Below are 27,409 nucleotides of genomic sequence, written 5' to 3' on the forward strand. Positions count from 1 at the left end.
CATTATTTTTACAAAAGAAAAAAGACAACTTAAACATTCACAGTCACATGATACAACATTAATACCTCAAGAAGTAATTCTCTAGTATAAGCTGTCTAATAACAGACAAAGGAAGAAAAAATTAAAAGATAATTTACTTTACCATACTATAGCTTTGCCCCAAATCACAAAGGAGATTAAACCAAAATTATAAAACTCGTTTCACTGAACATCTGGCCCCCACCACACATCCCCCAACAAAACCAAAGCCATCCTTTTCCTGCAAAATGATACCCAAATATGTTCCCCATGAATTACATAATAAATTAGATGTGTCATGAACAAAACAAATCGCAAATTTTAGGAATGTGAAGGTTAAACATTCTGGTTAAGGAAGGTGACCTAACACTTGCAACATAAAAACGATATAGAAGGGGCCAGCCCAGTGGTGTGGTGGTTAAGCTCGCGCACTCTGCTTCGGCAGCCCAGGGTTGGCAGGTTTGGATCCCAGGCGTGGACATACACCACTCATCAAGCTGTGCTCTGGCAGCATCCCACATACAAAATAGAGGAAAACTGCCATAGATGTTAGTACAGGGACAATCTTCCTCAAACAAAAAGAGGAAGACTGGCAACAGATGTTAGCTCAGGCCCAAGCTCCCTCGCCAAAAAAACACAACAAACAAAATCATAAAGGGCCAGCCCTGTGGTGTAGTGCTTAAGTTCAGTGCACTCCGCTTTGGCAGCTTGGGTTCATAGGTTTGGTTCCCGGCATGGACCTACACCACTCGTCAGCCATGCTGTGGCAATGACCCATACATAAAAAAATAGAGGAAGACTGGCACAGATGTTAGCTCAGGGTTAATCTTCCACAAGCCAAAAAAAAGGAAGATTGGCAGCAGATGTTGGCTTAGGGTGAATCTTCCTCAGGAAAAAAAAAAAAAAGATATACAGGAATTTGAAGAGTTCAGTATCAAAAAACTTAACAAACTCCTGCTCCCTGAGAGCAAATTCAAGAGAAAGTGGCTGTGATACATTCTAAATATTCCCCATTCTCTTCCCAACAGATCTCATTCTAGTCACTGCTCCATTTGCCTCAAGTTACGCCTCAAGATTATGACAACATGACATCAGCAATCATGCCACAGCTACAGAAGTTATCCCCATGCTTGCCCTGGGCCCATCTCTGTAAGCTGCTAAAAAATGTCGTCTGGCTCTATGTGCGTGCTTGTGTTTTTTTTTCTGGGGGTGGGGGGATGCAAGGAAAGTAAAAGAAGAAAATAGGAAAAAAAAACAAACCCAGAAGGACAAAGAGAAAATAAGGCTACCAGGCACCTTCGAACAAGAAGTCCTCTATTTAACTGAGGAAAACATCATCTCAATTTCCCATTATCTTATATAAAATATCCTCATTAATTCTACCTCTTCTAATTCCCTTCAAAACATTAACTGTAGAGGTATACCCCAGGAATTTACAATTACAGTTCCCTCTGCCTGGAATTCACTAAGATTTTCAACTGGCTAGTTTCTCCTCGACATTCAGGTTTCTACTTTAATTTGTCATTCCTCAGAGTGGTATTTTCTGACCCTATGAACAATAGCTCCTCCCCTCTGTCACAGTCTCTATCCCATCACCTTAGCTTTATTTTTTAATAATATTAATGACTATATTAAATTGTATTATTTATTTTCTAGTCCAATTGTATACTGTCAGTCTTTCCAACTAAAATGTAAGTTCCATGAAAGTAGGAACTTCATCTGTCTTTTTCACTGTTGTAATCTTAAGCCAAGAGCAGCACAGGACACCTAGGAGGCAGTCAATAAATATTTGTTGAATGACTGTTATATCGCTAAAGATATTTAACTTTGACAAGTCCTTTATTTGGAGACCCTGAAATACATCTCTATGCCTCCCATATTTTTTCATCTTCTTAAAAGTTTCTGACAACAGAGTATATCCAAGAAGTGTATTTTTTTAATCTAGAGGAGTACTATTGCAATTAAAATTTATATCAGTTTAATATATCCTTTTTGAAGCTAGAAAGACACTAAACACCAAAACTGTTCTTGTGCTAACAGAGATGTACTTATATTTTGAATCCATCATGAATTTTACAATCCAAAAACAGAAACACAGAAGAGTTTTTGTCTCTGCACTGATTCTGAAACAAAATATACAATACAAAAGGTTTAGATTACAAGAGAAAATAAAGACAGGAGGAACATTTTTGTCCAGATTATTTAAATATTAAAAAAGTCTACCATGACAGACTACGGAATTTCTCCATCTGAAATTTTTCAGAAAGCACCAGCCAATTCAAAGGTGTGCTTCCATTCAGCACTGAATAAAGAAGAAACTTTACTCCTTTAGTGTTAACGGACTAAATGTTTACATTCCCCTAAAATTCATATGTTGAAATTCTACCCCACAATGTGATGGTATTAGGAGGTGGGGACTTTGAGAAGTAATTAGGATTAGATGTCACAGAAGGTAGAGCTCTCATGAATTGGATTAGTGCCCTTATAAAAGAGTCATGAGAGGGCTTGCTTCTTCTCTTTGCTCTCCATCACATGAGGGTACAAGAAGAAGCCGCATTCTGCAGCTTGGAAGAAGGACTTCACCAGAACCCAACACAATGCTGGTATCCTGAAATCTCAGACTTCCAGCCTCCATAACAATTAGATATAAATTTATGTTGTTTATAAGCCACCCAGTCTATGGTAACTTGTTATAGCAGCCCAAATTGACTAGGACACTTGGAAAGTTTGGGAGCAAATGGCTTTAAATTCTCCTTATACATAGTCTTAGAGCAGTGGTTCTCAACTTTGGGTGTACACTAGAATTAACAGACAAAGTACTGATACCTGAATCATATCCTGAGATATTCTGATGCACTCATTCTGGGGTATGGCTTGGGCATTGGATTTTTAAAAGCTCCCTAGGTAATACTAATGCAAGACCAAGGCTAAACCACCACTTAAAAGATAAAAATTAATAGTTCCATCATGAAAGTTATTATTTGAAGATAAAAATAACTTCTCTTAATTGAAAGGCATTTAGTCATTCTAACTGCCATTAGCTTTTGCCTATATTCAGAAATAGCCAAACATTTTTTAGGTCACATAAAAGACACCAGAATGTTTCTTTCTCATGCTTTCTCAAACAAACTACCTACAAATGTACTCAGCACTATGCTGGGCACTGACAAATAAAACTGGATCCCTGTACTCTTGTAATTAGGCATCCACTTCTGCCTTTCAGATGTCCCCACCTCAACCACCACTACAATCACTCTCTCCTTTCCATCAGGGGTTGGACTGTATCAAGTGTACAATTGTTATGCCAAATGTATACCTTTTGGGGACTAGTGTTCAGGTTTAACTACAGATTTGTTAGATGTCAAGCTCTCTTTTTACTTCAGGATTATTCATAGAATTTAGTCAATCTTAGTAAAAAAAGAAATTCATTCTGTAAAGAACAGATAACCCAGAATACAAAAGGTATAACCTAATTAATCTGCTTAAACAGTGATGGGGAAAAAAAGTTAAGATTCTTGCCTCATCACATCATGTATTACAATACAAAATAAATTCTAGCAAGACTGGATTAAAAAACATATAGGTGAATATTATCTGATCGCCAGAAGGGGATAGATTCTACTAAGTATAAAATAAGAGAAATTAATCACAAAGAAAAAGAAAAGACATGCTTATATAAAAGTTTTGCAAAATGCCCTTAACAAAGAAATGTAAATAACAAACTCAGAAAAAAATTTTCTTATCACATTTGACAAAGATTCACACCCACACATAAAGATTCTCTTAAAAAATAAAGCCAGGGGTCAGGCTGGTGGTGCAGCGGTTAGGTGTGCGAGCTCCGCTGCGGCGGCCCGAGGTTCGCCGGTTTGGATCTCAGGCGCTCGCCGACACACCGCTTGTCAAGCCATGCTGTGGCGGCGTCCCATGCAAAGGGGAGGAAGACGGGCATGGATGTTATCCCAGGGCCAATCTTCCTCAGCAAGAGAAAGAGGAAGATTGGCATTGGATGTTAGCTCAGGGCTGATCTTCCGCACAAAAAAATAAATAAAAAAATAAAGCCATACTTCCATGAGCAAAATGGCCAAAGAACACTTAAAAAAACTTTTTTCCAATAGAAAAACTGGAAATGACCCAGATATCCAACAATATAAAAGTATAGTAAATTATACTCTCAAATTAGAATATGATGCCATCACTAAAAGAATTATTTTCAAAAAAAATTAATAAAATAGGAAAAAGCTCAAGAAAAGTTAAGACATAAAACACTCAAGTCTAGTGAAAATAATTCAAAGAGGAGGACTGGCAGATGTTAGCTCAGGGCCGATCTTCTTCACACACACAAAAAATAATAATAATAATTCAGATGTCAGCATAAAGACTGAGACACAAATATTAAAATATTTGTTTTGCTTTTATGCTTCAAAATCTTTACAATGAATATGTATTAATGTAATTAACAGAAAAAGTTTCAAAATCCATAACCTTTGAAATGGATTTCTACAAGAATCCTAAGGATTCTTGGAAACCCTATGGATTTCTACAAGAAATTTTGTGCAATCCAAAGGAAAAAATAGAAAAATATTCAATGCAGTATTATTTACAATAGCAAAAGGAAAAAATAAAAATAAATTTGACAAATTTATGTAAATTGATACTTCCAGCAAATATTTAAGGACACAGGAAAATATAAATAATGTATGAGGGAAAAAAATCAAGATACATAATATTTTTATATAATATGGTCCCAATTTTTAAAAAATGTGCATGTATCTGTATTTGCATAGAGAATGGACTGAAAGGAAATACATCAAAATATAATATTGTTCATTTTGACTTTCATTATTTATTATAACTTCCTTTGAACCATTCTATATTTTTCAAGTTTTCTATGAGATTTTAAAATTAATAAAGCTTCCCACCCCATTCCTAAAGAGCTGACAATAGTGTGTTCGCCATTAGTAATAACCTGCAACAGTTTATTTTAAATTGCTTCAAAATATATTCACTTTTCTAAACATAGGCAGCTGAGAGCAATTTTGGGAATTTTTCACTAAACATGTTTAGGCCTCCTTAAAATGTACTTTGAAACATAAGCATATAGATGCTGCTATACAAACACACTACGCTATCAACAGTTAACACTGGCAGTCATCTGTGGCAGAAGCAGCTGCAATGAAACTCCACTGACACTATATCTGTTGAGCACACACCGTACATAGATCATAGGAAATGGTTTTACAACTAAATAGATGAGGGCTGGAAACACTGTAAGATGTGACATTCAATTAGCCATGAAAAATATCTCATTGCAAATTTGCCATAGCTTCCTCAGTTTATTTTAGTATAATTCTCCCCACAACCCAGAAGTTTAAATACAATGATTATATGGTTTACAGTCACGACAAAGTAATTTGTACTTGACTTGGCTTCCCATCTCTTTTCAGACAATGGACAACGGGCAAAACAGAGGTATGATAACTCAAAAGAAACAAAGAAGTGAACCCTACTACCTCCCCATCTTTCTGTCATATCCAGCAGTATTTGAGGAAAATAAAGCAGAGAACTGAAGTCTTACTTAGTTCAGGAGCCAAAGATTAGAGATTGGAGAAGGCTGAGAAAGGTAAAATTTGTGGGACAGAAAACTGGAGAGAATAACTGGGAAAAGAAATTACTACGGAACTGTAAGCTAAACAACTATAGGAGCTCCCATAGGGTTGGGATACATCAAGATCCAACTAGCCAGAGGGGAGAGATTTCACCAAACACCTGACGTAACTGGTACAGAAACCAGAAAGGCCACACATAAGAGTAGAGTTACTCTAACTTGAGAGCACAGGCTACTAGAATGATGCTGTAACAATGCTTCAAAACAAGCCTCAAAAGATTGGAGCTGATTTGCAAGTAACCCAAGTGCTAGGCAAACACAAACTCAACACTTTTTAAATAAGAACAATAACATTCAGACTTCCAACAATGTAATGCCACAACGTCTAACATAAAATAAAAATTACTAGACTTGCAAAGAAGCAAGAAAATATGTTCTATTAACTAGGGGGAAAAATAGGTAAATAGAAACAGACGTTGAAATGACAGGTGTGTAATTAGCAGATAAGGACTTTTAAGCTCTTTTAAATGTACTCAAGGATTCAAAGAAAAATGTGAATATAATGAAGAGAGAAATAAAATCTACAAGAATAAAGGATCAAATGGAATTTCCATAGCTGAAAAATACATTGTTTGTTATAAAAAAGTCACTGGATAACACTGCAGAAGAAAAGACCAGTGAACCTGAGAAAGAGCAATAAAAATTATACAAACTAAAGCACAAAGAATAAAAAGGCTGAAAAAAATGTACAGAGGCAACATTACCTTTAGGAGGATATAACTCAGTGTGTAATTGGAATCCTGGGAAGATAGGAGGAGGAGGATAGAAAAAATATTTGAAGAAATAATACCTAGAAATTTTCAAAAGACAGAAAAATATAAACTTGCAAATCCAATAAGCTCAACAAACTTCAAGCAGGATAAACACAAAGAAAACTGCACCAAGGCATATCACAATAAAAGTAGAGAAAATCAATAATAAAGAAAAAAAGCTTAAAAAAGCCAGAGCAAAAAATACATTATGTACAAAGGAAGAAAGATAAGAATGATTGCTGACTTATCAGAAAGAATAGATGTCAGAAGACAAAAGAAAGACATTTTTAAAGTGCGGGGCAAAAAAAAAAGTCTTTCAACCAAGAATACTATATGCATTGAAAACATACTTCAAACAGAAGAGGAAACAGACATTTGCAGACAAAATCTGAGAGAATTTGTTGCAAGCAGACCTGCACTATAAAAAATATTAAGGGAAATCATTCAAGTGGATGAAAATTATTCAAGTAGATACTTGATGAAACTGGATTCATGCAAAATAATGAAGAACACCAGAAATGATATAAAAATGGGCATCTTCTTGTTCCACATTTAAGAAAATACCTTTAACTAATAACAATCTATTCTGGAGATTCACAATACACACGGAAATAAAATATACGACAATAATCCCACAAGAGACATAAGGGAAGAAATACAACATACCAGTGTAAGGTTCCTAACATTATATGTGGTGTATTATTATGTAAAGATAGCTACAAATTAAAACATGTATACTGCAAGCCCCAAAATAACTACCCAAAAAATAATAAAAAGAGGTAATAAGGCAATAGAGGTAATAAAATGAAATAATCAAAAAATTTGAGTAAAAATAATCAAATAAAAGGCATGAACAACAACAAAAAAGGAGCAATAACAAATAAGACAACCAGAAAACAATTAGCAAGACGGTAGACTCAAACACAAAATACTGATAATTACATTAAGTGAAAATAGACTAAATATGTTGATTAAAAGGCAGCGACTGACAGTCTGGATAAAAAGGCAAGAGCTAAATATATACTGTCTATAAGAAACATACTTTAAATATAAAGAAAGAGATAGGTGAAAAGAACAGAGAAAGCTATACCATGAAAACATTACTTGTAGCAAAGCTGGTAGAGCTATTCTTAATATTAAGACAAATTAGAATCCAGACAACACAAAGAATACTAACAAAGATTTGAAAAAGGACATTTAAATACATAAAAGGATCAATTTAGCAAGAAGGTATAATAATCCTAAGTATTTACATACTATTTGAAGTTCATGATAGAACTTCAAAATACATGACGTAAAAACTGGCAGACCAGGAAAAAAAAAAAGGAGCCTCTCTTTAATTATGGTAGAAGATTTCCAAACTCATCTCTCAGTAATTGATAGAATAAATAGACAGAAAATCAGTAAGGACATAAAAGAACTGAACATTATTAACTAAAGTAATCTAATTGACATTTATGGAATACTCATACCAACAACTGTGGACAACGTATTTCTTTTAAGTGTGCATGGAACATTTACTAAAATGGACTTTATTTTGGACCACAAAACAAGTTTTAATACATTTAAAAGACTACAAATCAGAGTATACTATATTCTCTGAACACACATAATTAAATTAGAAACCTGTAGCATGTCTCATGTGAGAAATGAAATAAGCCACTTTTAAATAACCCACAGAACCTTTCTCAAAAAGAGTTCCTCATCTGAACCACAGATGACCAAAAATGATTTGAGTGATTATTTTCTCAATTCTTATACACCAAGGATGATATACAAACAGTACCATTCTATATGCACAGGAGAAAAGAGATGTCTTAAGCAATGAGCTTAATTCTCCCATGAAAATCCAGTTGAGAAGTGCAGAATGAGTCAAAGAGGAAATCACAAGAGAAACTATAAAACACTCAGAACTAAATGATAATGAAAATACATCAAAATTTGTGGTGTATAGAAGGAAATTTATAGCTTTTAATATTCATAGTAGAAAAGAAGAAATGTTAAAAACAATAACCCAAGTTTCTACTTAAAGGGACTAGAATAAGAATAAATTAAATCCAAAGTAAGTGGAAGAGAAGAAATATAAGAGCAGAAATCAATGAAATAGATAATAAACACAATGAGCGCCGGCCCGGTGGCTTAGTGGTTAAGTGCGTGCGCTCCGCTACTGGCGGCCCAGGGTTCAGATCCCGGGCGCGCACTGACCCACCGCTTCTCCGGCCATGCTGAGGCCACATCCCACATACAGCAACTAGAAGGATGTGCAACTACGACATACAACTATCTACTGGGGCTTCGGGGAAGAAAAAAAGGAGATGGACTGGCAATAGATGTTAGCTCAGAGCCGGTCTTCCTCAGCAAAAAGAGGAGGATTAGCACGCATGTTAGCTCAGGGCTGATCTCCCTCAGAAAAAAAAAAAAAAAGAAGAAGAGAAAAGAAACACAATGAAACAGAAAAACTGATGACATAAAATGAAAATCAAAGTTTATCAAAAATAAAATTGATAAAGTTTATCAAAAATAAATTTCACATTAGACTGTCCAAAAAAAAAGAGAATATTCAAATTACCAGTATCAGGATTGAAAGACGGAACATTATTACAGATCCTACCACCATTTAAAGAGTACAGGTCTATTATGAATACCTCACTGTCAATTAATTCAAAAACTTGGATTGAAATAAATTCCTTCCAACACTTACAAATGATCAAAACTGACAGAGAAAAGCTAAATAGCTCTACATCTATAAAAGAAATTGAATTTTAATGAAAAACTTTCCCACCAACAAAACACTAGATACAGATGGCTTTACTGGCCAATTCAATCAAACATTCAATTATACATAACCTTTCTGAAAATAGAAAAGAAATACACTCCCAATCACTTTTATGAGGTTAACATTTCTCTGATACAAAAAATGGTCACGTAAGTTTTACAAGTAAAGAAAACTAAAGGTCAATACGCCTTGTGAAGAACAATAATCCTTAAAAGATATCAGTAAACCAAATCCTGCCATATCCAAAAGGGGTCATACATCATGACCAAATGGAGTTTATCCCAAGAATACAGAGTTGGTTAAAAATCAAAAAGTCAATTAATATAATTCACATAATAACAGAAGAATGGAGGAAAATTATAAGATCATCTCGAAAGATACAGATAAAAGCACCTGACAATTCAATACCCTTTTATTTTTTATTTTTTTATTTTTTTCCTCGAGGAAGATCAGCCCTGAGCTAACATCCATGCCAATCCTCCTCTTTTTGCTGAGGAAGACCGGCTCTGAGCTAACATCTATTGCCAGTCCTCCTCCTTTTTTTTTTTCCCCCCAAAGCCCCAGTAGATAGTTGTATGTCATAGTTGCACATCCTTCTAGTTGCTGTATGTGGGACGCCGCCACAGCATGGCCGGAGAAGTGGTGCATCGGTGCACGCCTGGGATCCGAACCCGGGCCGCCAGTAGCGGAGCATGCACACTTAACCACTAAGCCATGGGGCCGGCCCTCAATACCCTTTGATGATAAAAATTCTTAGCAAACTATGAATGGAAGGGAACATCTCCACCAGATAAAGGAATCAAGAAAAAAACTACAGATAACATCACACTTAATGGTGAAATACTGAACCCTTTTCCCCCTAAGATCAGAAACAAGGCAAAGTTGTCCACAGGTCACCACTTCTATTCAACATTTTACTGGAGGTCCTACCTAGGGCAATAAGGCAAGAAATAAAGAATAAAAGGCATAAAGATAGGGGGAAAAGGGGAGAAAACCTAATTTTATTTGCATAGATGACTATGTATGTAGAAAATCCTAAAATCTACCCAAAAAACCCCCAAAAAACAAAAAACCAAAACCCTGGTAGAACTAAGTGAATTTAGCAAGCCTGTAGGATACAAGGTCAATACACAAATATCCATTGCATTCCTACACATAAGCAACAAACAACTGCAAAATTAAATAAAAAGAATTATCACTTACAATAATATAAAAATCCATAAAACACTTAGTGGATGAAGAGGATCAGAATATGGCCCACCCCAAAACATGCCACATTAGCATAAAGATTATTTTGACTGAAGTCAATTGAGAAACAGCAGATATAGAAAGAACTCTATTCCCTCCCCCTTTCTGCCTAAAAGCAGGGCATAAATTTGCCTTTGTGAAGTCTTCCCTCCTGCCCTCTCCCATCCCAGGAAGAGGAGCAAGACTCTTAATCACTGGAGATGACTCTTATCATTGGTGACGGCCTCAACTTAAGTCTGCATAAGAAACCTTAATAAACAACCCTTATCTACCATTAGTTTTCTACCATATATTTACCAAATATATCTACCATACCTTTACCTTCCTACCCCAGAAGCCCAAATCCCTTTTCTTTGACTAGTCACTTCACAATTTATCGCCGTTTGTTAAAATGGTATATAAGCTCCCAAGCCTAAATGCTTCTTTGGATTTTCACTTCTTTTCTGTGAGATCCTCATGTGCACGCGTAATAAATCTTCTCTCCTACTACTCTGCCTCTTAGTTTAATTCACAGGCCCCAGCCACTGAAACTAAAATGGCAGAGGAGAAGTTTTTTCTCCCCTACAGGGACAAATTTAACAAAATATTGTAAGACCCGAACAGTGAAAACTACACAACATTGTTGATAGAAATTAAAGAAAATATAAATAAATGATCATCATGTGGGCCAACATTATGTTGGCTACACAAAACACATTTCTAAGTCGGATACCACCAAGAAGCTACCAGTTTGCAACCTCTGCTCTGGGTATTCTAAATTTTATCCTTAGAACAAACCAGACCATCAGAAAACTGAGTACTCAGACTAGATTATTTTTTTAACCCAACTGTACTTTATCAGTAAATCCTTGGCTTACATTCTGTAGAAACAATACAAAGCTTGCTTATTTTTGCAATGCTAAAGAAGTTATTTACTACAACATGCAGTACCTCCATAATAGAGGACCAAAGAGAAATTTTTTCTGAGAGCTAAATTGCACAAAATATATCAGCTCTCCACATCATCTAATATGCTATGGAGGTTACAGACAACACAAATCTCAAAACTCATCAAGTTTCCCATTTGGCTATGGTTGCTACTTGATTTGATCTAAGTTTAGCAACTACATACTGTAAAAGCATTTCTGTACACTACTTTTACCTCTGGTCTTAATTTACTAATTTGGCCTTTTGTATTTTTATTTTTATTTTTCAGAGTACATATTCTTATAAGCTACTTCAAATTCTTTTGCAGGATGAAATATCTTTTATATAAATACATACATAATTTTTTAAAATTTAAAGACAGCCAAGGTACCCATATTAAAGAATTTACCATTAAGGACATAATAGAGATCATCAAATATTTTAAATCTATGCAGTCTCGCATTACTTTCTAAGAGCAGAAAAGGGTGAGAGATAACGAACTGAAAAGAAGACCAGGGAGAAAAAACCCTAGGGAAGGGGTAGGACTTTGAATAATGAATAGAAAGTGAGGAGGGTAGCAGGTAGACAACGTGAGCAGTAACAATATTAGAATACAATATAAAAGCAAACAGTTCAGATTAAATATGGTAAAGATAAAGCTGCGTAGGTAAAAGGAAGTCAAATAATAGTTCAGGTGCAAAACTGAGCTTGGATTTGATTCTTAAATGTGAAATAATATAGTAAAATGGGTTACAAAGCTTTTGAAATATATGAGAAACACCATCATCTTGAACTTTTGTTTAGAAGTTATTGAAGCCACTATCTTAAGAGATCTAGTTATAGACTTTTACATCTAGAAGGGATCTTAGAGAAACTATGATACAACTAAACTTTAGAGACTGAAAAGCAAGAACAAAAAATTCTTATTTCAAATAATATATAAAGATTATAAGCCTTAAAACTCCAACCTATTGATTACCTGGGTTGATCTGAGTAATAGGAACGATTTCAGTTCTTCTTCCTCATTCCATGTATACACCTAACCAAAGCTAAGAGTTCAAAGAACTTCCCAAGGAAAAGAGATAGGAAGGTGACTCCTTCACTGCACTAGAATACCTCAAATTAAAATGAAAAACAAGCATTTACTGTGTTCAAGACGCAATGCTAAGTCACTGAAGACACCAAGAAGAATAAAACTATTCACAGATAGTTTTCATATTTCCTATCATATGAATATCGTTATATAACACTATAAGCTCAAAACAATGAAAAAGGAAGCCTATCAAATATAATCTAGAAATACTTAAAAAAATCAATGTCAACATAATGTAGCATTCTCACTTACCTATCACTTTATAAGATATACTCTTTGTAATTCATAAAATATTTATGATGATCCACCTGCCAAGATTTTTTAAAATGATGTACATAGGGCTTAATCTTAATATTTTGGTTCTTTAAATGGATACAGTTTATAGAAGAGAGCACCTTTCTATCCACTGTTATCTCCATTTACTTTATTTCATGGAGAAAACTAAGAATAGGAAAGAGAAACTGAGAAAGATATTTTGAGAAGATAACAAAATATTGTAAAGATGAGACAAAGTATTAAAAAGTAAAACTTTCTAGTGTGTGTGAACACAAATACCAGCACAAGGTTTCTGAAAATCTTAACTAGTGTTTTCGTATGAAATACAAGAATTTAGAAACTGCATTTCTCAAACTTGGTTAAATAGTTCACACAAATATATACTGGTCTTTGTTATGATGACAGTGCATAAATTATAAATGCAGAACATTTGACAAGGACTGAGGAAGTGGCAACAGGACAAATTCAAGGTTAGAATCAGCTAAGGATAAACACTAGTTAGATGAATGAGAAGGTCAACAAATGAGAAGGTCTCTGTGAAATCAAGGAGTTACGCTGGCCACAATATCCAAACATCCAGTAGAAAATCAGAATCGAGACAATTTGTAACAGGAAAAAAATCAAGAAGTGGCAGGAGGTGTCAAAACTCAGAGAAAGAGGCTAAATGATGAAAGGTCAGAGACCAAACAAGGAATTCAGCCAGCAGAGAACACCAACAAGCAGTTTAACACTGGCTCAACCCCATGACTCTTCTCAACAGTTCCTTGGAATTTGGAGGTGCAGGGAAGAGTTAATTAGCATGTGAGAAGGGGAAAGACAGATGTGCAGATGTTACTGATATTTCTCTTTTCCTACAGGAACACATGATTTCAATGCCAATTTCAAAATTAAATTGTGGCAACAATATAGTACATATAAATATACATGTTTATACAAATATAAATACAAGAGGAAAGTATAAAGTAGATTTTAAATGACTTAATTTTGCTAGTATGCAAAGGAATTTCAAAGAAACAGGTTCGTCTTTGGTTAACTAAGATATATATTATCTAAATCTTATTTTTCATTTTCATAGATCATATAAAATAGAACTAGTCTCAGAGAGAGAATTTCTCTTGACTGGATGAAAACGAGCTGGCACCTGTGATAGGATATAGAAAAGAAACCTATAGCCTTTAAAATGAAAATTATTCAAATTTGACAAATACTTCACCTATTTGTTACACTTGCTAAAATATGAGTATCAAACAGTTATAATTTACAAATTCCTTTCCTCATCATTCAGTAGAATTGTAACATAAGATATTTGATAGAATTTATAAACCCAATTCAGTTTTTAATTATTCTCTTTATAAAATCAAAACAGTGTTACTACTTAATGTTATTCTACAAGCAAAACCATTTTCTACTTCTTTCTAGCTTCTCCTTTCACTCACTACTTTACTCAGGAGTCTTCAAACTCCTTTTTCATCAATTCTGAATGACTAATCTAGGACTTATAATTTTAAAGCAACATTCAAATTCCCACACACAGTTTTTCCCATTTCTTAAACCTGTTATATTGTAGCTGAAGGACAGGGAAACCTAGAGGGAGTGTTTAAAGAGAATGGTAAAAGAAAACATTTGAATTAATAGACTTAAGTCTAAATTTTAGTTTTACGCCCTTACCGACCTGTACACTTGGGTAACATACTATAAACGAGCGGTTATTCAAGTGTTGTCCACAGGATCCATGAGGATCACCAAGACTCTTTCAGATGGTCTGTGAGGTCAAAACCATTTTTATAGTACTAAGATGTTATTTGCCTGTTTCACTGTGTTGACATTAACACTGAAGATACAAAAGTAATGGTGGGTAAAATTGATGGTCTCTTAACACGAAATCAGGCCACGGTACCAATCACCATATTTTTCTCTGCTATACACTCACAATTAAAACAAAAAAAGGAGAGGAAAAAAGCCAGTTTCCATTATGAAGCAGTAAAAACTATTAATTTTTAAATTTGCAACCTTGAGTATATGACTTTTTAATATTGTGTGTGACAAAATGGAAAACATTTCTGCTGCATACCTAAGTACAGCAGTTGTCTGAAGAAAAATCCTTGTGTAAATGTGAGCTAAACCACTAGCTTTTTTTCACAGATCGCCATTTTTACTTAAGACAGACTATGGTTATTCAGACTTATTTGGCAGACAGTTTTCTTAAAAATGAATGAAGTGAGCCTGTTATTTCAAGGAAAACGACTCACTTTCTTTGTCATCAGTGATAAAAGCCCAGCTTTCAAGAAAAAATCAGGGCTGGCCCCGTGGCTTGGCAGTTGAGTGCGCACGCTCCGCTGCTGGCGGCCCGGGTTCGGATCCCGGGCACGCACCAACGCATCGCTTCTCTGGCCATGCTGAGACCACGTCCCACATACAGCAACTAGAAGGATGTGCAGCTATGACATGCAACTATCTACTGGGGCTTTGGGGGGAAAAATAAATAAATAAAATCTTTAAAAAAAGAAAAAATCAGAATTTTGGAAAACATATCTGACACTGTCAATGTGACAGCTTCCTAGTTTTTGACTTTTCTAAGGAGATCAGTGGTGATATTAGCAAATGTGAATTTTTTGATATTGCAGAATAAAATGTAGCAATATTCAGAAGTCAGTAAACCAGTATTTTCCAAATGACCAATGTATGATGTTAGACATCATATATGAGTAAAAGATCCATTCAAAATGCACAATAAACCAGTGGATTTTAATCTGTAACAAAGTTCAGAAAATTCACTAATATTTCAGATCCTACACTACAATTAACCTCTAAGAAACCACCATTTGTGTAGTTTTAGGAGTGGTATCAAAGAAATTATCTGAAAAGGTTATTAAAATATTCTTCCCTTTTTTATCCTCATATAAGTGTGAGACAAGATTTCTTCTTAGACTTCCTCCAAAATAATATATTGCAACAGACTGAATATAAAAGCAGATATGTGAGTCTAGTTATCTTCTATTAAGCCAGACTTCAAAGATATTTCTAAAAATGTAAAATAATGCCAGTATTCCCAGTGTTTTTTTTTCTTTTGGAAAATAAGTTATTTTTTTATAAAAGTATGTTAACAAGTAATAGGTTGAATATTAATTATTTTCAATGAATAAATATGTAAATTTTTAAATTTTCTGAATTTTAATTTCAATATAATTGATAGATATAACTCTCATAAACAAAAACTCTTTTGAGTCCTCAATAATTTTTAAGAGTGTAAGAGTCCTGAGGCCAAAAAATTTGAGAACTACTGCTCTAATAATCTCTGAGGATAAAATTTTCTTGGCCTGTCAAATGGGGGATGATATCTATTAGCATAAAATAGTATATGAGGGTTATCACCACTTTAAAAAGTAGCTAACAGTTAAGTGTTAACTCTGTGCTAAGTGCTGTGCTAAACATTTACCCAGATTATCTCATTTATTCCTTACAATCATTCTAGGAAATTGATATCTACCTCTTCAGAGTCATTTAGAGGATTAAATAAAATAATGCTTGTGAAGCACTTGGCACAGTCCCTCTGTATAATAAATTTTCGGTTCATTGGTGCTCAATTTATTTGTATCCAATGTATTTGTGCAATTTATAATGTGTTCGATTACTATTGCCACCATAAAACTATGTGGACATCTTATGTACAACACATATCTATACAGATAGCCAGCAGGTTAGAAGCTTGATTCCATCCAAGACCACATTATTAATGGCCAATATTAATCTAACCAACCATTAAACCACAAGTTACCTCATAGACATTTAACATTTATGAACACCCCCTGAAAGGCCTTTGTCTTGGCAAATCTGGAAGCTATATACTAACCAAAACAGTGGTTAAGTAGGACTTTGATGCTCACCAACTTTGTAGTGATCAAGTCACTTCATATCAGAACAAGTTCTTCATTCAAAGTGTTAGAACACGGGCCCCTAACAATTCAGAACCAGGAAATTGTCAATGTTGTTGCATGTATATGCAGATAATACATGATGTAGACCTTTCCTGATTCATTCCACCGCATGCATTAACCACTGGACTATGATGCATTAACGTGGGACTAGTGGCCTTTGGACAAGCCTGCTGTTACTCTCACTTAAGGGTAACAGATTAATTCACATACTTCTAGTTATACTACCTTTTCGCAAGCTGTCTGGAGCCTTCATACTCCAATAAAATATTAATCTCCATTATAGAGATTATTAACTAACCTAAGTATGTCTTTTAGCCATCTTCTACTACTCCCCCATGCATTCTTCCAAAGTTGGTGTGTGAAAGTATTCCTGCAACTTCTTTCTGCCCCTCCCTCCAAGATAAACTCAAATTTCAATTAGGAGTATTCAGAATGCATAATATAGCAGGAACATGAATGTGTGTATGTAGAGTATATATGTAAGCATATATGTGAGTGTGTTGTATTTATGTATACACACACATATACACAGTATACTGACTTAAATAGTAATAGAAAAATCTTTAAGGATAAAAGATGAAAATGGGATCCAGGGGACTTTCTAGAAAGCCCAACACTCATAAATAAGCATAACAATTAAATAGGTAAGCATACAGAAAGATAACCTAAAGATGCTTAGATAAAGGAAAATACTGCTTACTGAAAAACTCAGAATGCTTAAAATACGGGTTTCAAACTATTCGAATGAACAAATGAAGTAAAATATGAGTTTTCAAATACACATCTGTACGCATCCTGAATTCAAGAATGTTAAAATACCAATGGCAGGCATTTTGTCTTCTGAACTTTTTACCTTTGTAAAGCAAAATTAGTTGGACTAGTCTCATTTAATTTCAAGTGCCTAGCACACTGAAGGTGCTTGATAAATACTGGAGTGAAATTATAAGATTCAATTTGCCCAACATGTCTAAATCTTTCCAAAATCTCTTAATGAATGAAAAATGTTACTTCTATCAACTCAACTAATTTATATATTCAGCTAAACTTTTCTGTCTCTAGATCAACTTATACTTATGTCCTAAGAGTTACTCCAACTCTTCCTACTGAAAAATGTCACCATGGTTATACTAAATATAGAACTTCAGAAATCCACAGAAGACTTACTAATAATATATAAATACGTGTATTACATAAGCCAATATATTTTGTAGAATAAAAAGAAATATAGCAAGTACCTGTCGAAAGAGTCTACTACTTCATGGAGATTTTATATCGTTACTAAAAATAATTTTTATGGCAAATAGCAAGTGATTTCCCCTGTTTCAACCAGAATGCACTATTTACCACTAGCCCATAATGTTGAGAGATCAAAACGAAACACTAACTTCTCTGCAACTCTTTCAATATTATTTAAAAAAAAAAAAAAAAAACCCTCTGATGTCAAGATAAATACAAAGCAAGAAATGGTTCCATAATAAACCTACTTACTATGTTTAAATGTGACAATTTAGTTACACCGTAAAGGGTTCAACCAAATCCTCAACCCACTGTTATCTCCAACAAACAAACATAGAGATTTGAGGCTTTTAGCTTATATAATACAACCTGTAAAACCAAGTACAGATGAAGCTAAAAACCCTAGCTTTAGCTGACAAAGGAACAAGATAGGGCATGAGAGTTATTATATTTAACACTGTAAATATTTTTATTTTTATAAAAATTGCTACTTTTTTAAAGGAAAAATATATCAAATGCTATATCCTGAAGGAAGTATTTTGACTTTAATTAGAAGATGAAATTATTTGTGAAAATTTCTCATTGCTAAAACAATTCTTATAGAATACTAAAACTGGTTCAATTATAAATAATATAACTAGATATATATAGTAATCAAGTTTCTGAAATGATCTCTCATGTTTCATATTTTCATATAAAAAAGGTTATATATAAACATTAGGTTTATATACACACTACTTGGTCACACAAATTTGGAATACACAAAAAAAAAAAGTTTGGAGGACTTACTGATCTTTCTAAGATCCATTATTACATATGACTTACAGGAAAAGCATTAAAATTCTAAAATTATAATCACGTCTCAGCAAAAATAACATAAGCAATACAAGACAAGAGTTATTTACATAGGCTCCCAGTCCTTTTCTATCATCTGTTTTTAGCTATTTCCTGGATATTAGTTAAAGTGGGCAAATGCAACAGAAACACTTTGACTACTTTAGTTTGGAGAAGAAAACTACTGACTGGATTATTCGGATAATTATCTTGGATAACTGAGAAGCAATGATATAAGTTGAAATCAACCTTTTCTAGTTTTATTATAAGTTCTAGAAATTTACAATATTTTACTTAAGATTTTGAAAATCATCTAAAAATTCAAGTTAAATACACATGGTTATATAAAATAAACAATCACAACTTAAAAGGTAAACCACAGCATTACGAGAATTAATCTGTACTATATTCACTGATGATACTGATTTTAAGTTTTCTTTTTACTGAGATTTAATAAGAGTAAGAGTGCCTTTAAAAAATTTATGATGCAAAGGACCAAGTTACACTCAAAGACAGAAAAAAATAGAAGGGGTCCAATGTTTAACATAAACAAGCAAAAATCTATGTAAAATTCCAGACGCTCAATAACTAAAGTCACAAAGATGAAACTTAGGGTGACAAATTTCAAATAAGTCAATGTTAGGTACAATAATAAAATTGTCACTGTAGTATATAGACAAACCATCATTCTTTATTGGACAATTATACAAGGAGTTAACCCTTTTAAAAAAAACAAAAATAATTTTCTATAATACTTGCTGTATAAACTGTATCTATTCACTTGCAATATGAGGTACTTTGCAAAATGGTGTATTTAGCTTCAGAGAGTTAGCAAGTTTATTCTGGTCATTATGAGAACTTATAATTTTGGAAAAGAAGCATATTTTGTTACACTACTTGGAAAATTCAGGTATCTAGTTGTCAATTATTGACAAATACTCACTTAAATCAAAGAATATTAAATAAAGAGAAAACTACTCAGTATGTTTTAATGCAACAGGTATACAGGAAACAAATATGAGAGACTGAAAATTAGGATAAACAATTAAAACTGCAGAGCTTATTTTAATAACTAGTAACAATGAACAAATTAGGTAATGTTAAATCTTAACATGACATTAAGCAATTTTAGCAGAAATAATGAAAAGCCAATTTTTAAGAAAGCATTAGAAAAATCTATACATAAGGCACAAAACTATGCTCAAGTGGGTTTTCCCCAGAAAATAAATAAGACTTCTAAAATGTGTTATATGCTGAAATTTTAAATGGCCAAAGATAATGTCACATAGATTTTTTTAAACCTATAAAGTACATTTCTTTAAAATCCAAATCAAAATGTTAAAAAAGCAAATTAGCTTTATAATCTAATCAGAACTTTATAATCTAATTTGACTTGCTTAAACTGAACCACTAAAAAGTCATGTGACCACTCCTAATTACTGAAGTTCCTTGACCAAAGTGTATACTACTATTTTTAAGTAGATAATTCACTATACCATTTCTAAGGAAACTCACCAACAGTATCAAAGTAAAAAGCAAACAAAAACGAGAAAAAGAACAGATATTAACCAGATATTCGACTCAAACAACAAGCTCTTAGGGAGAAGGGGAAAAGAGTATGTTGGCAGGTGTCTACAAGGACCTAGATAATACAATGGAATCAGTTTTCATTCTGCAGAACCACCATGAGACTTGCTGCAATGTCAGTTCCAAGCACACACTGAGGGACTCCAGAAAATGCTCATTGATCATGCAGCACTTTATAATGCGCACAGGCTTTTTTCTCCTGCTAACCCAGCCTAGCTTCCCTTTGCAGCTCATTCTCCCAAGCCCTCTCCCTCTAATAAAACCTCTTCCTGAAGATAGTGAACTATTTAATAAATTATCTTAACAGTCTAAGTATTAGGAATACCTCTCACCATCATGAAGCCTATTTATCTGAATTAGCCAGTTTTCCTTAATGAGGGGGAAAAAACCCTACAACCCCATAGATAAGAAAATGAGATTCAAATATCTATGCCCATAAATACAAATGTTTGATAGTATACTACATCCAAGGCCAAAACCAATTATAGTTTCACTTTGACATGTATTTCCTTGAAGTGATTTATACTCAAATAGGTTCTTATAAAATTAATACAACCAGGAAAAAAAAGAAAATTCAAAATTCTCATGACTCAAAATGCAGATTTTTATTGTGAGCTCTCAAGCATTAGTGCCTTAAATTTTAGTCTTATTTTTAATTTAATAATTTATTTTATAATAATCAAAGTCATATTAAAATTCTACAACCAGAATGTACCAGCTAAATTAAGCAATTAGATTGATATATATGCTTAATTTTACCCTAGAAACTAAAATAACCAGCTGTTTTTAATAGTTAACTGCAAGCAGAGCTTTAGGCTTAGATATGTAAATGAATTCTAAGACATATGATACTAAACCTACTCAAAGCTGCTTTGCAGACCCCACCTTCTAATGAGTTAATCTAAAGGTCACCATCAGCACAAGGCTTTTTATTAAGTCCGAGGCCCTTTCTTTTTTTTTTATTTCCTATCAAACATATATCTACAATCTACGAAACATGAACTTTAAACAAAATAATTCTAGATTTGTTTAGTAATCATTGAACCAGACTGGCACATTCTCACACGGAATAAGGTCTGATCGTATCTTGCTTTTATGCTCTGCCTCTCTTTGCTCTCTCCTCTAATCTATTCATCTGTAAAATAATTCCGTCAGATAAGATTTCTTTGTTCAGATTTCAACTTTCATTTCATTTACAAACCTAGCCCTACCTCAAGAATGTCTTCTAGAACATATGCTTCCATTTCAGCCGCTGTCTCCACCATGTTTTATCAAACTGCCATGTTTCTTACTGCACTATGATTAGATCATTGCCAGCAGGAACACTCCTCTGTGTCAGCAAGGGAACAGGAAATGGAATGTTCTATTACATGCCTAAAGCAGCTTAGCTGTTCACTAGCCAGGCATCTACCAAAAGAGCAGGGGTGACTCACTGTGTATTTTTTAAAGATACAGAAGCTCTATTCCCAAGCAAACTTCTGTCAAGTAATTTCAACAGACAAAATAGACAAAGTCTCTTATTTTACCATTTCAGATTTTAAAATCCTAAAACTTAAAAAGATAATAATTATATATTTTTTAAAGCTATTTAACACGTCTGGCTTCCTGGTTGAACAAAAGAAGCTGAAGTGGGTTACGTAGCAATTTATCCTTAGTAAAGCCTCGTAGTGAGATTAATGGCTGTATTAAATACGCAGAGGAGGAGGCAAGGTAACATCAAACTAAGAAGCTGCTACCTCAGGCAAATGCATTTTATAACATACATATTACAGGTGTTGACTTGGTGTCAAAAATAATGATCTTAATCTAGATTTTTTTAAAATAGTAAACTGGTTTTCTATACACTAATCTGTTGGGAAATATCTAAGAGAATGAGATTAACATTCAACCGATTTACAATTACTGAAGCAAGACATAACACATCATGGTTATATTCATTTTCTAGGAATGCCTTTAACTTCATTTACTAACCAAAGAAATGGCCCTCCCCCTGCCCTTATTATAAATACTACAAGAAACTAAATTTTTCAGATAAATGAAATTCAGAAACACTATATCTGGATCATTAAACAGCAAATAAAGTGGATGACTGACAGTAGAGGCAATTTATTTTATATTCAATACTGTAATTGATCCTCAGTTTAGTAAAATTTGTTACTTTGTCAAATTTCTTCCTTATGTAATATGGAATATGACAAATACAATAAGAAGGAACAATGTTTTATGCTCTGTGGCATCAAGAAAATAATCATGCACTTGCAAGGGTACCATACAAACTAAACTTGAAGTGATCCTTCAACGTGCAGATTAACCAATCTAATTATAATTCTAAGACGAACAGATCTTCCAGTCTAAATTTTCCTAACCTAGCTAAAGAAAATGAACTTTTAAGAGAAAAGGAAAAAGAAAAAAAATTAGAGGGAGTTATTAACACATATGGCCAAATCTAAGCTGAGAAAAGTGATGATATGAATGACATTGCCAGTAATATCTCCTCAAAGTGATGCTATGTTATAGTGGGAAGAGACTTTGTAGTCCCTTGGGCCTCAGTTTATTAATCTGTTAAACGGGATAACATTCATTCAACATGAAATATCTACTCTGTATCAGAAACTGTTCTAGGCACAGTCAACAAGACATAAAACTCCTTCTTAAGTCTGTGGGAAGATTAAATGAAATAAAGTATTTACCAATTTCTGATATTTAGGAGGCACCCTTACTAAGTCAGGCAATATATGAGTTATTTTCTTTAAATAAACACGTTACACAACCCTGACAATAACCCTGCTAAGTGATAATAATTTAAAATAGTAACATTAATAATTACATTGCGCTTACTATATGCAATATGCCATTTTAAGTGCTTTTTATATATTAACTCATTTAATTCTCACAATAATTATAAAAGAAAGGTAGGTACTATTTTTATTTCCATTATACATAGGTGGAAACTGAGGCACAGAGAGGCCAAGCAACTTGCCCAACTTACTCCCAACTAAGCTAATTAAGTTGAGAAGCTAAGATTTGAACCCAGGTAGTTGGCTTGAGTCCATCCCCCGAACCATCTACTAGACTTTCTCCAGGTGATATTATCCTCATTTTACAGATGAAGAAATCAAGTCTCAGACAGTGCACACAGTTATATAGCAGAGTTAGGATTCAAAACCAGAACAGTCTGGCTCCAATGGCTGTGTGAAATTAAAGGAAAACAAATGATATTAAAAATAATGTTTTACCTCAGACCATATATATAGTGCTTACATTTAAGCATGGATATGCCTGGCATTTGGAGGCTTCTCAAACAAAATAATTTCCATTGTTAAGACCTAGCTTAAGAGGAACTAGAAAACTGGCTTTTACTATTTCCTGCCTTCCAGGTCAATTCTTTCCATGCTTCAAATAAATGCTTCATCCGTAGACTAAGAGAAGTCATCAACAAGGTTTCTCTTTCTCAAATCTTCCTTCAACATAAACAAGTGAAGACAGGTTTGTGTTCAAAGAACTCAAAATGTTGGAACACTCATTTCCCATAAGCCAACAATAACCTTCCAACTTTATCTGACAAAAAATCAGGCCCCCTAAGGCTCAAGTCAATCAAACCACTCACTCTCTCCTCTTCTCTTCTAGGATTATTTGCTTCTCTTAGGTTTTTTGATATTTACTGTTAAGTTTTTACTAATAAATATGTGATTATGGCTTTCCTACAGAATTATGGATGTTTGCGTACCATTTATTATCTCTCTCCTTTACAGATCAGAAGCTTCATGAAAGCAGGCAACACTTTGTTAGCCAATGTATACCCAGGGCCAGTACAGTCTTTGCCATAGAGCAGGCACTTAAGTATTTGCTGATTAAATAACAAATGCATGAATAAAGGAATCATTTGATATGCAGTAATGCATCCTAACCCCTTTTAAATTACTGCTACCACTAGGAATAATTTCTGATGACAAAAACATTTGTTCTGTGACAATAATCTTTAGGTCACTGAAATAAGATACTAGAAATAGTCAATATAAACAAAATCTGTATTTCAGAATTTCTGTAATTCTTTGTTATACAGCAAAATAAGTATTTCCTCTCAGTTTTATCTTCTGTTCCTTTTTATTAATATGACGACCTACACCACAGCATAGGATACTCTGGGCAAAAGGACGTGAAAGGAGATTCATATGCATGTGCCTTAAGACCCTATGTCCTAAAAATGAACCACTTTTCTTCTAGTTCACCTTATTTTGTAAGCAAAAAAAATTTTCCTATTTGCCTAAAATGTATTTTTTTTTTTTTTTTTTGTGAGGAGGACCAGCCCTGAGCTAACATCTGCCAATCCTCCTCTTTTTTGATGAGGAAGACTGGCCCTGGGCTAACATCTGCGCCCATCTTCCTCTACTTTATATGGGACGCTGCCACAGCATGGTTTGACAAGCAGTGCGACGGTGCGCACCCAGGAGCCGAACCTGCGAATCCCGGGCTGCTGCAGCAGAGCGCGTGCACGCTTAACCGCTTGCACCACCAGGCTGGCCCCTAAAATGGATTTCAATGACATAAGTTCTTTCATTTTTGCCAGTGGCAAAAGCATTAAAGTATAAGCAGTAGTTAACATACTAACAGTTATGCAAACAAATGTAAACCAATACATATAAATAATTTAAATCAAAAAAGAAAATATTTACTAAAATAAGAAGATTCAAATGTCCAAAGTGAAGAGAAAAGTCTCTTATAAAAAGGGGGGAAAAAGACAGAAGAAGCTCAATAACAACATTGGATGAAGGAATTTTTTTAAATTTACAATTTTTTTTAGGACCAGCACTGGTTTCTTTGAATAAGAAATAAGAACACTAAATACACACACACACACACACACACACACACACAGAAATGAAATGTACTGACAAGCAAGCAACCCTATTTTGCATGATTTAACATGCTTGTTCCCCTACACAAAACTTCTTTTTTCTCCCCAGGAAGATTTGCCCTGAGCTAACATCTGTTGCCAATCTTCCTTTTTTTCTGCTTGAGGAAGATTCGCCCTGACCTAACATCTGTGCCAACCTTCCTCTACTTTGTACGTGGGCCGCCACCACAGCATGGCCACTGATGAGTGGTGTAGGTCTGAGCCAGGGAAGTGAACCCGGGTTGCCGAAGAAGAGTGCACCGAACTTAACCACTACGTCATGGGGCCAGCCACCATAAAACATTTTTTAATGAAAAATTCCTTGTAAAGGAGTTTTGCGGGGGTGGCCCGGTGGCGCAAGCGGTTAGGTGCACGTGCTCCACTGCAGTGGCCCGGGGTTCGCTGGTTCGGATCCCAGGCGCGCACCGACACACCACTTGTCAGGCCATGCTGTGGCAGGCACCCCATATAAAGTCGAGGAATATGGGCATGGATGTTAGCCCAGGGCTGGTATTCCTCAGCAAACAGAGGAGGATTGGCAGATGTTAGCTCTGGGCTGATCTTCCTCACAAAAAAAACAGAAAAAAAGAAAATAAAGAGAGTTTTATTCCCATTCAAATATTTTTTTCTATTTAGAGAAGGGCAAGACTTTTCAAAATCCACATTTTCAAACAAAAAAAGACAGATAATCAGTGGCAGGACAAATGTTAATGATTTCACCTACCTACATAAAAACAAACTACTAGAAAAACGAAACGTCAAGGAACTTCACCCCGCAAAATATATGAAATGAAGTCATTACTTTATAATAACCTTGATTTTTCTCTTTTCTACTCTGTAAGTTTCATTTTAGCAGAACTATGAAACCCAAGTGTGACACAGCATGGACCAAGCATAAACAGATACATATATTAAAGCATTAAATAGAATTTAAACTAAAAAGCTAATAAAATCTAGTCAAATTTATGAAAGCCCATACATGTTAAAACAACACTATCCTCATGATTTTACCTTATATTTCCCCTAAACCAATCATGCCATAATATGACTGAGGGTTCTAGATGTATGTCTACTGTAGCGCAGTAATATTATTTTCATTTCCTCCATCATTGACCTTCTTTTTTATTAACTATGGTTTTTATCTTTAAAGTAATACATGTACCTAGAAAACATTCACATATGAAAGAGAATACACAGAAAAGTAAACCTACCCCTCACCAACTCCTAAAAGACACAACTAGTGAGTGTATTCTTCCAAAAACAACCTACATATATGAAGCATATCTGAGTGTAAGATTATTTTTATACAAATGGAAGCATTTTAGGCATACTTTTCTACATCTCTATTTTTAAAATTTAATACTCTATGAAAATTGTTTCAGTTTAGCCATGTAGATCTCTTTGATTTTGATAACTGCTCAAAGTTTCACTGGAGAACTGTATGACAATTTATTTAATCAGTTCCCTAGTGATGGGCATTTGTGTTGTTTCATCCGTTTCATAATGCTGCAATGAATATGCCCAATGGAAACTCTGCGCAAATCTGAATATAACTGTACAGTAAATTTCTTGATAGGTATATGTACTTAAAATTTTATGTTACCAAATTGCCACCTAAACAAGTTGAACTAATTTATACTCTGACAGTGAATGAGATTACCTGCTTCCCTACAAATATTAAGCATTAATGATACAATATTAAAAAATCCAGGTCAGAAATCAGCATCAGTTTTGAAACATCTTTCTAGATTTATCCTTAGTTTCCCACCATTTCCACTTTTCAAGAAATCTCAAGTGAAAATTACACCTCCTCTCATCTAATGTCTGCCCCTTACCAAAAAAATCACGTAATTTCATTCCCTGACAGATGAAGAACTTCAATTGATTATTTGCAGCAACAAAAAAGCCACAATGCAGATTCTATCTATGTGTATATAGTTGGAGAAAAGAGAATGAGCGTCAAATGATATACCCTTTTAAAAAACCTATTTCTGCTAAAATACAAATTCCATCCAGATCTACTGGGTTCTTTAATTTAGGAGTCAATTGTGAAGTTTCTGCCAGAATTTACTTTTCTAAAGATCCAGAATTCTTTGAGTATGTTCTCATTAAAGTAAATCGCTAAAATACTACTGGGATATATTTATTTGTTTACCTTCCACATTATTTCAAACTACTCATTTTTAAAG

The 27,409-nt window shown here is 34.1% G+C and overlaps 1 protein-coding gene across 7 annotated transcripts in view; it reads right to left on the reverse strand.

Annotated features, from left to right (window-relative positions):
* The window catches only part of ANKRD17 (ankyrin repeat domain 17), a 162,821-nt gene that overhangs the window by 110,409 nt on the left and 25,003 nt on the right, over positions 1-27,409 (reverse strand). The window contains exon 1 of one of the 7 annotated variants that reach the window (XM_058547253.1): positions 21,538-21,819. The exons of the other annotated variants lie outside the window; for them this stretch is intronic. Within the exon in view, the coding sequence (XP_058403236.1) occupies positions 21,538-21,591 (54 nt within the window). The 5' untranslated portion in view covers positions 21,592-21,819. Of the gene's footprint in view, positions 1-21,537; positions 21,820-27,409 lie in introns of those variants that run through there. 7 annotated transcript variants of the gene reach the window in all.

This window comes from Diceros bicornis, chromosome 8, assembly GCF_020826845.1.
Source record: "Diceros bicornis minor isolate mBicDic1 chromosome 8, mDicBic1.mat.cur, whole genome shotgun sequence".
Classification (NCBI taxonomy): Eukaryota; Metazoa; Chordata; class Mammalia; order Perissodactyla; family Rhinocerotidae; genus Diceros; species Diceros bicornis.